We start from the raw sequence: 14,519 nt of genomic DNA, 5'->3' as shown, positions 1-14,519 counted from the left end.
TTAGTTTATTTTTGGTATTGGGTTATCACGATCGCAGGTTCAACACAGTAGCAACATCATCAAAGAACAATTGTGAAGATTCAAGAAAAGAGCAACTTGAAATAATAGACACACTGATAGCCAAGCTTCAAGATATCATTACTAAGATATATCGTTATTTAAAGAATAGCAGCAAGGGTATCATCAACAAAGCAACATCATCAACAAAAGGTCACGTCATTGCCATGTTACATCATTATCAAGGTTACCTCGCCAAGGAAGCATTATACAATTGTGAAGTTCTTTGTCTTGAGTCAACATGTAAGTCACCATATTGGATTAATTAAGTCAAAGGTCATTTTGTCAAGAATTATATTTTACACCGTTTGAAATATGTCAAAGTCATTGAACTGAAGGAGAGTCAAAAAGTCATTGAAATTATTGTAAGTGGACTCATTGAATCCACAGGGTGTAAAGAGTTAAGAGTAAATTTGAGTCAAGGTTATTGTATATCATTGTAAATTTGTCGAGTCATTGAGCTGAAGAATAGTCAAAGGTCAAGGGTCTAAAGAGTCAAGAGTCAACGAGTCATTGCACATCTTGTTAGTGGATCCATTGAATCCACTGTGTCATGTTTTTGTCTTTATAGGGTGGTAGGGTGGTGTTAGGCTGGTGAATGAAGTCAACTTCAGGTTGGGGTCTAAACACTTTTAGTAGGGTGGTGCTAGGGTGAGTTGTGGATCACCTGGGTGTTGGGGCATCCATTCCGCTAACTGTTGATAAAACCAGGGCGTTGGGGCTTCCAGGGGGAGCTAGAGAAGAATGCTTTTCTAGAGTTCTAGGAAGTTGTAGCTTTCTTTTCAGTTTGGGCTGAATATTAAAGAACTTATTAGAAAAGCGTTTGGTGGTTTTGACCCAGAGGGGGTTTTCCACCTAAAAATCTTGTGTCTAGTCTCTATTTTACATTATTTTTATTGCTCTTACTGAACAATAATAATAATAACTGAATATTAACTAATGCTCTAAAAAAGTTTAATAAAGTGCTAATTGCCAAGAAACACTGATTCACCTCCCCTCTTAGTATTTCCAACAATTGGTATCAGAGCTTGGTTCCTTCAGTAGCAGTTTAACAACTGGAAGGAGATAATGGAATACACCAAGAATAGAGTTCCTCTATTTAATGGAGATAACTATGCACTATGGAGCGGAAGGATGACGGTTCATTTGCTTGGACAAGGATCTAAGGTTTGGGAAATATTCGAACAAGGCTATAAAACAACAAAGGATGAACAAGGTAAAAAAATCTTGTAAATGATGCCAATGCAAAGGATCTTATTATAAGTGGATTCACTCAATCTGTCTATGTTAAGGTGTTGGGTTGTAAAACAAGTAAGGAGCTATGGGACAAGCTTCAAAACATATATGTAGGAGACTCGAAGGTTTTGTAGGTTAAGGAAGCAAAACTTCAAATTTACAGAGCTCAATTTGAACAACTAAGGATGAAGGAAGATGAGAACATAGTAATTGACTTTCAATGTGTAGATCAAATAACAAATGCCTTGAAAGGTTTAGGAGAACCAATTGACAAAAAGGTCATTGTTCGGAAAGTCCTCAAAACTCTTCGAGCAAGATGTAATCCTAAGGTTTCTGTCTTACAAGATAGATCAGATTTAAGCAACTTGAGTATGGACAAACTACATGGGATACCTATTGCGTATGAAATGAGGATTGAGGAGGAAAATGGTTCATTTAATATAGAAAAAACATCTCCAACATCCAAGAAGATCGAGAAGGAAAAACATGTATTCAAACCTAGATCTAGTTGTTGCAAGGAGGAAGAAGAAGATGAAGAACTTTCAGATGAAGAATTTGCGTACATTACAAGGAAGATGAAAATAGAAATAGGTACCATTTTCTTTCTTAACCTTAACACCTTCCAAGAGAAGTCTAAGGGTCTTGAACTTGGACAAAAAATCTTCAATGGAAGAAAAATTATTGGGGTCCAACGTAAGCAACTCATTTTCGAGTTGATGGGCTCTAATTTCATTTTTAATTCCAAAAACTTTAGTGAGTTGTTTCATTGCTTCATTAGGGGTATCAAGTTCTGCAACATGGAATCTAAGGTTTGGAGAAATAGACATCCCTATCAACCCACGTGCTTGATCTTGCCTATTTTCCCATTTGGCTGCCTTATCTTCATCTTTAGGTTTAGTTTTTTGGCCTGAGGCTATTCTGTAAAGACCTTTACTTCTAAGTAAATCCACAATGTAGGACCACCATTGGAAGTAGTTGGTGCTGTCAAGAATAACTTGGCATGGAATTTCCATTTTAACAGAAACTGAACCTGTAGATGCTGAAACTAAGTGTTCCAACGGAAAGATCTCGAAAAATTAGGCTGATTGAAAAAAAACTCTGAAAATGGCTTCCGGATGAAGAAGTTATGGCTTTTTGAAGAAAAGTTGTTGAAGATGCCGACGAAGTGCGTGAATGTGTGGAAGTGAATGATAATGTTATATTAAAAAAAAAAAATTCCCCCCGCTCCAAGATTTAATCTAATTAGCTCACTTAAAAAAAAATTATGTGGCCCACTTTTATAAATAAGTGAAAGTCACTTTTACAATGGTACTTTATGAGCTACCCAATAAATTGTAACTTATATAAAAGATAAAGAAACTTTAGAATTATAAGTGACTCACCTTTTATAATGGGTGAGAACACTTTTACATAAAGTAACTTTAAAACATAAGTTACATGTACTTTTTGAAAAAGTAACTCAACAAAAAGAAAGATTTGAACCCAAGACTTCTATTCTCATAAAGTAACTTTGGACCAAGTGAGCTAGTTTAAAAGGTTAGTAATTTTTGGAAAAGAGGAAGGGTTTTTTTTTTAGTCACTGAAGCTTTGGGGTGCGTGCTTACTTGAAAAAACTCTTTTTGCCTACAAAACAAAAAACCACACAACCCAACATGGACATGCAAAAAAAACCAAACCTTATGGCTTGAAGTTAGCTTTCGCTAGAAACTAAATATTTTCCTCAATGTTTATGATTTTCCGAGATCACACTAAGGCGCGGCGGAAAAGAGCATACACATGAAAAAAATCTTTCCTTTCTGTTTCTGATTTTCCCAGATCGCACAGAGTCACGGGGCAAAGAGAATACGCAAAAATGAAAGGTATAGATCCGGTAATAAAAAACAGAGAGCTAAATAAACCGAAATAAACAGAGAGATGAATAACTAAAACTGCAAATAAACACTGTATACCTCCAGATCTTAAAAATGACGTAGCTAGGGCTATCGAAAACCTTTTCGCATGAAACGAAAGGGGTTCCTCATTGGAACAGATGCTTCTAACACAATAGAGCAGTCCTCTCGGCCCGAAAGCAGTCATAAATACTAGATCTAGTAAACGGTAGTCGGATGCAGTGGTACCGGCTTCGGATTTGGATCACCAACGGATGCGGCCCTCAAATAGCTCTGATACCATGTAGGAATTTACAAGGTAAGTTCCTCAGATAGAACACCAAAGGACACCGCTCACAAACATATCACAGATCAATACACCAGTATTCTTGGCATGGTTAAAACCCTCAAAGAGGGAAACAATCCACGGCTTGAGCCAACGCGGCCACTTCAGGCAATTTATTAATAAAAGAAAGAAAATTTATATAAGCTTCTCTCATGAACAGTTATCCTACAAATGACCCTCCATGCTCTTTAAATAGAGATCATGGACCAATCGGGTGTTAAGCCACGGATCAAGTGTCGGTAATACCGAGCGAGAATGAACCGTCGGATCATTTCATCTCTAGAACATATCGTGACCGTCAGATTATAAGTTACAAATGTACATAGTAAAGAAACACACTTTACCTAACTCTACACTAGACCAAGTTATACTTAACTATTTCCTGTGTGTCAGAATATCCTGACAGGAAGGGCCCTTATGGGTTGTGGGGCTAGTGGCTCAATGGAGAGGGAGGCCAAGGGCCTAACCCTCTGGGGCTCACAGCTAAGGGAAGAAACTCCCTAGAGTGAAACCCTTTGATAAGAATAATAAACTTACCTAGGTGTTGTTACATGGCTTAATAGTGTCATACTAGAATCATTTTTACAATATAAAAGCAGAATTTGGAATTAGAATTGATGAAATTGACTCAAAATTTTTATCCATTGCTTTATACCCTGCTTCTTGCACTGCTGACAAATTTGTGGTCAACAAGGCCCAAGGTGCTCACTAGGTTAGTGAGTGCCTCTCGAAGGAGACTCAATTAATCACCATGAACGGTTGAGTGAGGTCTGAGCCCGATCACACACCAGAAAGGGTGTAGTGAGGCCTGTTAGGATTTGGACCCGATTACACACTGCCTGCTTGGGCAGGGTCTTCAATCAAGATATAAGCCTCATGCAACTTGAGGGGTAACACTTCTATGAAAAACTCTTATGTTCTTTCTTGGATTCAAGAGAATGTTTAGAAAATATGAAAATTTAGCAGAAAATTATATTTTAGAATTTTACATAATTTTCACTATTCAGATATTTCTTACACCTCCTAGATACAAGTGAAATGAAATACGAAATTCAACTGAAAATTATTACATATTTTTTCTTCATGATATCAGATATTTCTAATGCCTCTTGAGGAATTCAAGGAACATTGAATTCTCTCTTGTTTCTTTCTGGACTAGAACTTCTTATTGCATGTCTGATGATAATTTATCTAATTACAGGAATAAACAGAGGACGTATTTTCCGCCTGAAGGCTAATTTTTGGGACTCAATCAGATCCAGGTAAAAACTTAAATCTCAGATATTAACCTGGGAGTTTTGTAGAAACTATTTTCTTCACCATTGTCCCTGTTGGTCTGTGTGAGGTTAGTGCATGTACGTGCAATTAAACTATGCTGTTTCAAACATCTCTGAATATAGCAATAAGCAGATGACATAAATCAGTTTTATAAAATGTCATGGGATTGAAAGCTTCAGCGGGCTTGGTGGAAATGTCATGTTGTTAATAGAGCTTGTGAAATAATACTATGCACAAAGCCCAATGTCAAGGTATAAACTAATTATATAATCATCATTGGCATTTATTTTTGGAACATTATGATCATCGCATGGTACCTTATATAGACATAAAAATGCGATCAGCTAACTTCATCTGAGACCTTTAGTTTACTTCGAGACTATGGATATCAAATAGTTTATTGATTGGGGAGCATATTTAAAGTACATTGGTGCATTATAAATAAGTATTCGTTGCAGTGGAATTTAGGAATTATCTTATGTCTGTCCCTTACAACTCTCGTATTGTTATATTGTTATCCAGAATATTATGGATAAAAAAAAAATGTATGGAATGATGTGTCAAATGGATGTAGCTGAAAGCTTAAAGGGGATCTACATTACTAGCAAAAGCCAACAAACAATACTGACATGTAGCATAGGAAATTAATTTCCTAGTCAAATAGCTTTCTGATCGTGTAAATAACAATTTCGATTACCTTGTATATAAAAACCACAACTCATTTGTCAATTTCAGAACCTGCCTAATTTTCAAGTTACAAAACAAATCAAATAAATTTCTTATTTAGCACTGTCCACTATCATTTTGAGGAATACTATTTAGCCCTGTAGTAATTCAATGTTTTTTCCTGCTTTATTTTACATGTCCAAATTTGTTGTTTTTGTGTGCATGACTCGTCTTAGATTCTATTGAGAACTGCTCTTAAAGATCTCGATGAAGAATGCATCTTTATATTTTTGTGAACTATAGTCTTGGAGACATGAATTTCCTATTTTCTAAATTGAGGGCAAAAATCATAGTACCAAGATTCAAATAGGATTACAAATTCAAATTAGAACATAATTGATAAGGCAAAAATGGGTAATGAAAAAATCTAGTATGACTCCAATACGGAGTATACATATCAAAGATACAGAAACATGCATTTTGTTCCAACTTTTAGAAGAATTTCAGCATCAGGAATCTGCAAGCCAATAAATGGAAAAAAAAATTCATTCCTTGAAAATTTAGTGATTTAGTATATATTTATCATTTATTGAGAATATTTTTGGGGGTTTTGGCTGTTTTATATTGGGTTTATGGGTGGATGTTTATGAAAGTCATGAGGTATATTATCAAAGGCATTCAAAAGTACACAAGGGTATTGATTCCCTACTGTACGGAAAATTTGCTGAATTGCTTGCTGCTGCTGAATTTCCATACAGCAAAAGGGCCAATATGGCTGAATCATGTTAATATGGAAGTAATCATCCAACATAGCATGTAATGTCAGAATGATCTTTAGTAGATGCGACAGTAGAATTTCAAATGCAAAACATGGTTGTCTATAAGTTTCCTCTTCCATCATATGCAATTCCTTAATTTTCTTTCGCTAAAATCTATCACTGGTTTGCCAAATTAATTGAAATTATGAATTCTTGTTGGATCTGTGATGATAATAATAGTTTACTTTTGAATGGTTACTTGAATTGGGAACATTGGGTAGTCTAAATTACAGAAAGGACTTCCTAGTATTTTTTTTTGACCATTCACCATATTCTGTTCAAAAAACACAACTGCAGGTCAGCTTTCGTAGTTGTGTAATGGGACAAACTTGTCCAAAGACTTTGGCTCACTTTTCTTCAACATCAAGATAATACTCTTGAATGTGGAGCCAAAGAGTATATACTAGTTTGCCTGGCTTATGTAGGAAGGGGGATTTATTATGCCTGCTCCGTGGCTCCTGGATGTATCAGCTTTGATATACATGTATGCTGACTTCGATTGTGATGTATACTGCGTTTTAAAAAGATAGTCCTTAAATTATTGCTATAAATTGATGGCTAAGAATAGTAATGAAATTATGGTGCAGGATAGTTGGGTTTAAACATTAAATCTCTTTGGCACATTCTTAAATCATTCTTCAAGTTCCTTTTAATCTTATTTCTTCCTCTTATGTTAATGAAGCCCTGTAGTCGTTGAGTAGCTGGAAGGAAATAGAACTAAAAATTTTGATGCGACACTTTCCCTTTTTATCCATTTGTTTTTGTCTTCTCTCTTTTATCCGTCTGTTCCTATTTTTAATTTTATCACATAGTTGGAGCTGACATAAAAAAGGGAATATTCAAATTGAATATTCTATTGTAGTAGCATTGCATATGTTCCCACGCCATCCCACACCTTGGGGAATGTGTAGCTAAGGTCCTGTTACCCTTCTTTCAGCAGGGGTACATATATGCACAAATTCATTTTTGGCCGCATGATTGTAAGCCCAAGGAAATCAAGTCTAAAACCATGTGGGATGTTCTGTATGTGAGAACGTGTCATAGGTCCCGATGTGTGGACGATCATGGCTAGTCTTCTTAGCTTCATTTCCATGTTGCCTGGTTTTATGGCATCGCTGGCATCCACTTGGTGGGAAGTTACTCTTTGCCTTGATGCGCATCCCTATGTATTAGGGTGGTATGCGGGCATATTGGAGGTGGATCTATTAGGACTTGTGATTTATGGGACAACTCAATGTCTAGACTGTTAAAGGTGTTCGCCTATTGTACTCTTCCCTTATATAATCCCTTTGATCTTGAGGAACCTTCCTTTTCTCCACTTGGTTGTCTTATTGAGTCTGTATGGGGCATTTCTTGGCCTTGGTGTTTTCATCATGTCACAGCTCTGTGGTATGGCAATCTCATTTTCCAACAATTTTCTATTCCCAATGCAGTTTGTGGATCCCCCCAATGCATAGGTTCCCATGAGGTCATTGCTCAAAGTGCTTAGAGCAACAAAATTTATACTCCTCATGCCCTTTGGAATTTTGCAGAAACATTGATCGAGGAGGTAAATATGCTAGTCAAAGAGGGTCATCCTACTTTTGAGGGGCATGTGGGACTTCTAGAGATATTTTGTAAAAATTTCTGTTTTCCCACCCCGGTTTTCAGTTTCTCCTTATTTCTCCCATGTAGTTAAATGCCCATTCCCATAACCATACATTTAACAGACTGAAAAAAATAAATATTGCTGAAAACACAAATTCTGGGAATTTTTCAGAATGCTGGAAATTGCAGAATTAAAAACAGCCATTAAAACACATTAAAACACTGATATTTTTGGTCAACTTGACCCTGGAAAAACCCCCTACAACTCTTGGGGAAAACCAGTTTGAGAGCTCTTCTTTATTTCTGAAAATTGTCTTTTTACAGTGAGAATTATTCAGCAAAAAATCAGCGAGCAAATTTACAACTTATCTCCTTTCCCGTGCCTCACAGCAATCTGGAAATTACAGCAAACAGGACAGCAATAAATGCTGTACGACCTCCGTTTTGTGTGCAGAAAAATCAGCAAACCGCTCCTCGATTTTTGTGCAAAAATCTGCCTTTCACTATGTGCTGAATCAGCTGTACAAATCTGCTCAACTGCTGCCTTGGAATGTGTGCCAAGCTGCTGTCTCCTTCTCCTTCCTGCTCAGAAATCTCTCTTGCTCTCTTGCTCTCCTTCTCCCAATCTGCTCATGAAAGAATGAATGACCTTTTCCTCCTTTTCCTCCTTTAATATAACTCCAAGTGAATTTTGGGTGATTCAAGTGACTTTTGGGTGATCTCTAAATCCAATGGCTAAAATAGATTTAGATCAATGGCTGAGATTAAATGCTCATTTAAATCTCACTTTCTATTTTTTAATTCACCCCACTTTAATAAAGACCCACTTAGTCATTTATTTCCAAAGTCACTTTTCCTTTCTAATTTTTCATTGACTTTATAAAAGTCACTTTAAAATTAGACTTAATAACTTTATCACTTAAAGTCACTTTTAAATTAGATTTAACTTTATAAAATTATAAAGTCACTTTAGGAGAAAAATTAAATTCTTTTGGACACTTTTCCCTAGGCCAAAGATCAAAGCCTAAGGGAACCACCTGTCCTCCGGTACCAAATTTCAACACTCCCTCTTACCGAGGAAGGTGTTCCTCACCACACCCATCTTGTCTCTGAAGTAGACATGCTTGCCCCGTGGTAAGGCTTTGGTAAGGATATCTGCAACCTGCTCATCAGTGGAAATATACTCAAGCTTCACAGCTCCCTTCTGAACATAGTCTCTGATGAAATGATATCTGATCCCGATATGCTTTGACCTGTCATGAAATACTGGATTCTCCGTGAGTTTAATGCAACTCTGATTATCACAGTAAATCACTGAAGGTCTCAACGGCTGACCAAATAAGCCAAACAACATCTTGCGAAGCCAGATGGCCTCACAACTAGCTAGACTGGCTGCCATATACTCTGCTTCCGCTGAACTCAGTGCTACTGACTGCTGCTTCCGGCTGAACCATGACACTACTGCTGAACCCAACCCAAAACAACACCCTGAAGTGCTCTTCCTATCAGAAGCACAACCTGCCCAATCAGAATCAGTGTATCCTGCCAATCTCACTCCATCTCCCTGCCTGTAGTCCAGACCATAATCCACTGTCCCCTGCAAGTACCGCAAAATGTGTTTTGCAGCCACCCAGTGAACCTTCCTAGGCTCGCACATAAACTGACTCATCGTGTTGACTGCAAAACAGATATCTGGTCTAGTGTTGACCAAATACATCAAGGAACCAATCAGCTTCCTGTACAATGTGGGATCCACCAACTCGGAATCCGAAGCATGAAGCTTATTCCAGTTGGTGATCATCGGTGTCGACATGGGTCTACAATCCTCCATGTGGAATCTGCTAAGGATGTCCACAATATACTTCCCCTGCCCCAGGAAGAAATGCCCCTCCTCCTGCCACACCTCCAAACCCAAAAAGTAATGCATCAAGCCGATGTCCTTCATCTCAAACTCCGCCGCAAGATCTCTCTTGCAGTGCTCTATGAGTCTCTATGCACCTGTAATGATCAAGTCATCCACATACAGCACCAGAATGAGAGGCTCCTCACCAATCACAATAAAGTAAAGGTTCGGATCTGCCTCACTCTTTGTGAAACCCATCCCCTGCAAGTATGCATCTATCCTGGAGTACCAAGCTCTGGGAGCTTGCTTCAGGCCATAAAGGGCCTTCTTCAATCTGCACACATGGGACTCCTTCCCATGCACCTCAAAGCCCTGTGGCTGCTCAATGTACACCTCCTCCTGTATGAAGCCATTGAGAAATGCGGTCTTCACATCCATCTGGTGGATCTTCCAACCCATCTCTGCTGCTATCGATATAATGGAGCGGATCGAAGTATATCGAGCCACGGGAGCGAAGGTCTCCTCATAATCAACTCCCTCTACCTGGGAGAACCCTCTAGCCACAAACCTCGCTTTGAATTTCTCAATGCTGCCATCTGCAGCATGCTTTACCTTGTAAAGCCATCTGGAAGTAACCACGGATTTGCCCTCAGGCCTCGGCACCACCTCCCAAACATCATTCTTCATGATAGAAGAATACTCCTCCTGCATGGCCTCTCTCCAGACCTGCTGGCTAGCTGCCTCCTCATAGCTAGAAGGCTCAGAGTCAAGGATGCTGGTAACCATCGCCATATAACTACAAAACCTCTCAGGTGGTCTACTCTCTCTGACCGGCCTCTTCGGCTCAGCAACAGATGTGGCATCTCTCAAGGTGTCCTGAAGCCACTTGGGCTTCCTCTTCCCTGAGCATGCTTCTCCCATAGGAGAATGAAACTCCTCCTCCTCATCACCATCAGTAGCCTGAACTCCTGACTGTCTGTCTGCTGTCCTCCTGCCTGCACCTGAACCTGTAGAAGCTGAGGTACCGTGTGAAATGTCCATCAGTGGACTCCCTAGTGAACTGCTCTGTGAACTGCTCTGCATGCTGCCCGGAGCACCACCCCTCTGGCTCGATGAGCCACTGCTCACTAACGGACCTGACATCCTCATAGATGTACCTCCGGATCCTCCTGATCCCTGCCCACTGGATCCCTGCGACTGACTCAACTGCTGTTGAGGGTCTGGCTGATCCAGATACTCTAACTCCCGTGACCTCCTAAAGGCCCTGTCCTCCTCGAACTTCACATCCCGTCTGACAACAACTCTCCTCTGTGCAGGAATGTAAATCCGAAAGGCCTTTGAGGTCTCACTGTAGCCCACAAAGATACCCTTCTCTGCGGTGGGCTCTAGTTTGGTCCTCTTCTCCTTGGGTATATAGGAGTATGTAATGCATCCAAAGATATGAAGATGACCAAGATCAGGCTTCTTCCCAGAGAAAGCCTCCTCCGGAGTCATGTGCCCCAAGGCACGATGCGGACTCCTGTTCTGCAAGTAAACAGCTGTGTTGCAGACCTCTGCCCACAAGAACAATGGCAACCCCTGATCATGTAACATAGCTTTGGCAGCCTCTATGATGGATCTGTTCTTCCTCTCCGCAACCCCGTTCTGCTGGGGGTTGTAAGGAACAGTGAACTCCCTCCTAATGCCTGCCTCCGCACAATAGTCAACAAACTCTCCAAGGGTGTACTCTCCTCCATTGTCCGACCTCAAGGACTTGATCTTTCGGCCTGTCTGTGTCTCCACAAGAGCTCTGAACTCCTGAAACCGCTTGAAGACCTCACTCTTGGTCTTCAAGAAATAAATCCAGGTCCTCCTGGAGTGATCATCAATGAATAAAACATAGTACTCATACCCACTCAAGGAAACATGAGACATCCGACCGCTCACATCGGAATGAATCAAATCAAGTATCCCCGTCGCTCTGCTGGGAAAAGGGGATTTGGCAAATTTGCCCATCGCACAACCTCTGCAAGTATCAAAGTGATCAGTACTGAAATCTGGCACACCTGTAGTGATCTCCCGCAATGTCCTCAAGGCTCCATGATACATATGTCCCATCCTGCGGTGCCAAATCTCACACAGCTCAGAACTGCTAGCTCTGCTGTCGGTACTACTGCTCAATGCCAAAAGGGGCTGAAATGCAAACTTGTACACCTTTGCATGGCGTACACCTATCACTCTAGCTGAATCAGCTGGAGTGTCCCTGGGATACATCAACACCTGTCCTCCCCTGAACAGTACGTCATATCCTCTGTCCTCCAAAGCTGAGACGGATATGAGGTTCTTCCTCATCCCTGGCACATAAAGAACCTCTGACACCTTCAAGGGAGGTTTGGACTCCCTCTGAAATGTCACTGTTCCCATCCCGACTGCTCTAACAACTCTGTCATCACCGAGTACTACCTCAATATCAGTGCCACTCTCTGAAAGCTCTGAGAAGTACTCACGGACTCCTGTCATGTGACGTGAAGCCCCACTGTCCACATACCAAATACCTGTAGATGCTCCGCTAATCGAGGGAAAAGCATGCTCCCTTTGAACCTGTGTGGCAGGTGATCCTGCACTAGAGGACTCACATGTAGTGAACGCAAACTCCCTGTCAAAACGACCTGCAAAGTCCTCAATCTCAGCTGAAGCTGCCACGTCCTGGTTCTTTCCCTTCTTCTTCTTCTTCTCCGGACACACAACTGCATAGTGTCCCATCTTTTGACAATTCCAACACTTCACCTTGGAATAGTCCTTCTGTGTGTTCCCCGGTTTACCTTTACCTTTGCCCTTTGCCCCCACCACTGCTTGTGGAAGCTTGCTTCTTCCCTTTGCCTTTGCCCCCACCACTGCTTGTGGAAGCTTGCTTCTTCCCTTTGCCTTTCTTGCCTCCTGCCACCAGTGCTACATCCTCATCCTGCTCAACTGGCTTGGCTGCCCCAAGCTGTCCTTTCCTGATCTCTGTCTGAATGCAATCATCCCAAAACCTCTCCCATGTGGGAAGGGTCTCACGTGCACAAACCCCATCAGCAAAGTTCAACCATGAACGGGGGAGGCCATTCACTGCAATACGCACCAACTCAGTGGATGGAATGGCCTCTCCAATCGCTGCCAACTCATCTCTCACATTGGTAATCTTTGTGAGATATCCAGCTGCACTATCATTACCCATCTTAATGTTCTTCAGCTTCTCCTTCAGGACCATCTTCCGGTTCTCATTGGTACTCTGGTAGAGATTGGACAATGCTGTCCACATCTCATGGGCATTGCTCTTTCCTCTCACATGAGGAATGCAATGGTCTTTGATTCCATCTAAAATCAGCCTCTTACCCTTATTGTTCTTCTTTTTATACTCAGCCAACTGAGTAACATCAGTGGGCACAACAACAGGGTTCTGTGCGGTATGCACCATGATATCCCAGACTTTTGCCTCCTCAAAGATACTCTGCATTCTCTCCTTCCAAACGCTGTAATTTATATGCCCATCCAGCCTATCCTCCACCCTCAATCCCAATGACATCCTGCTGTCTTAAAACTGAAAAATAGCACTGCTGTAGTAAAGATAAAACTGCTGTTTATGAAAAAATCAGCTTGCTGGAATTTTCTGAGTGAAAAATCAGCAACTGTAATTTTTCCTTTTGCTGTCCCAAACTGCCCTTCAGCACTCAAGCTCTGATACCATGTAAAAATTTCTGTTTTCCCACCCCGGTTTTCAGTTTCTCCTTATTTCTCCCATGTAGTTAAATGCCCATTCCCATAACCATACATTTAACAGACTGAAAAAAATAAATATTGCTGAAAACACAAATTCTGGAAATTTTTCAAAATGCTGGAAATTGCAGAATTAAAAATCAGCAATTAAAAACAGCCATTAAAACACATTAAAACACTGATATTTTTGGTCAACTTGACCCTGGAAAAACCCCCTACAACTCTTGGGGAAAACCAGTTTGAGAGCTCTTCTTTATTTCTGAAAATTGTCTTTTTACAGTGAGAATTATTCAGCAAAAAATCAGCGAGCAAATTTACAACTTATCTCCTTTCCCGTGCCTCACAGCAATCTGGAAATTACAGCAAACAGGACAGCAATAAATGCTGTACGACCTCCGTTTTGTGTGCAGAAAAATCAGCAAACTGCTCCTCGATTTTTGTGCAAAAATCTGCCTTTCACTATGTGCTGAATCAGCTGTACAAATCTGCTCAACTGCTGCCTTGGAATGTGTGCCAAGCTGCTGTCTCCTTCTCCTTCCTGCTCAGAAATCTCTCTTGCTCTCCTTCTCCCAATCTGCTCATGAAAGAATGAATGACCTTTTCCTCCTTTTCCTCCTTTAATATAACTCCAAGTGACTTTTGGGTGATCTCTAAATCCAATGGCTAAAATAGATTTAGATCAATGGCTGAGATTAAATGCTCATTTAAATCTCACTTTCTATTTTTTAATTCACCCCACTTTAATAAAGACCCACTTAGTCATTTATTTCCAAAGTCACTTTTCCTTTCTAATTTTTCATTGACTTTATAAAAGTCACTTTAAAATTAGACTTAATAACTTTATCACTTAAAGTCACTTTTAAATTAGATTTAACTTTATAAAATTATAAAGTCACTTTAGGAGAAAAATTAAATTCTTTTGGACACTTTTCCCTAGGCCAAAGATCAAAGCCTAAGGGAACCACCTGTCCTCCGGTACCAAATTTCAACATATTTTGAAGGTCACCTCTTGATCAAATGGGGAAATGAGCGGTCTATTGGCATCTACAAATTTTTTGCTATAAAACCAAGGTTCCAGATTTATC

At 40.1% G+C, this 14,519-nt stretch overlaps 1 protein-coding gene across 1 annotated transcript in view; it reads left to right on the top strand.

Moving 5' to 3' along the window:
- The first annotated feature begins 1,478 nt into the window (after positions 1–1,478).
- Positions 1,479–14,519, top strand: part of LOC149194312 (histone acetyltransferase TAP1-like) — a 94,278-nt gene continuing 81,237 nt past the window's right edge. The window contains exons 1-2 of the mRNA XM_089407627.1: positions 1,479–1,884; positions 4,709–4,769. Coding sequence (XP_089263753.1) covers positions 1,479–1,884; positions 4,709–4,769 — 467 coding nt within the window. The remainder of the gene's footprint in view (positions 1,885–4,708; positions 4,770–14,519) is intronic.

This window comes from Pinus tabuliformis, chromosome 2_2 (assembly GCF_031772625.1).
Source record: "Pinus tabuliformis cultivar Carrire ecotype Pingquan chromosome 2_2, CPIR1, whole genome shotgun sequence".
NCBI classification, from domain to species: Eukaryota; Viridiplantae; Streptophyta; class Pinopsida; order Pinales; family Pinaceae; genus Pinus; species Pinus tabuliformis.
The sequence above is the reverse complement of the archived record's forward strand: the minus strand, read 5'-3'. Positions and strand labels throughout refer to the sequence as shown.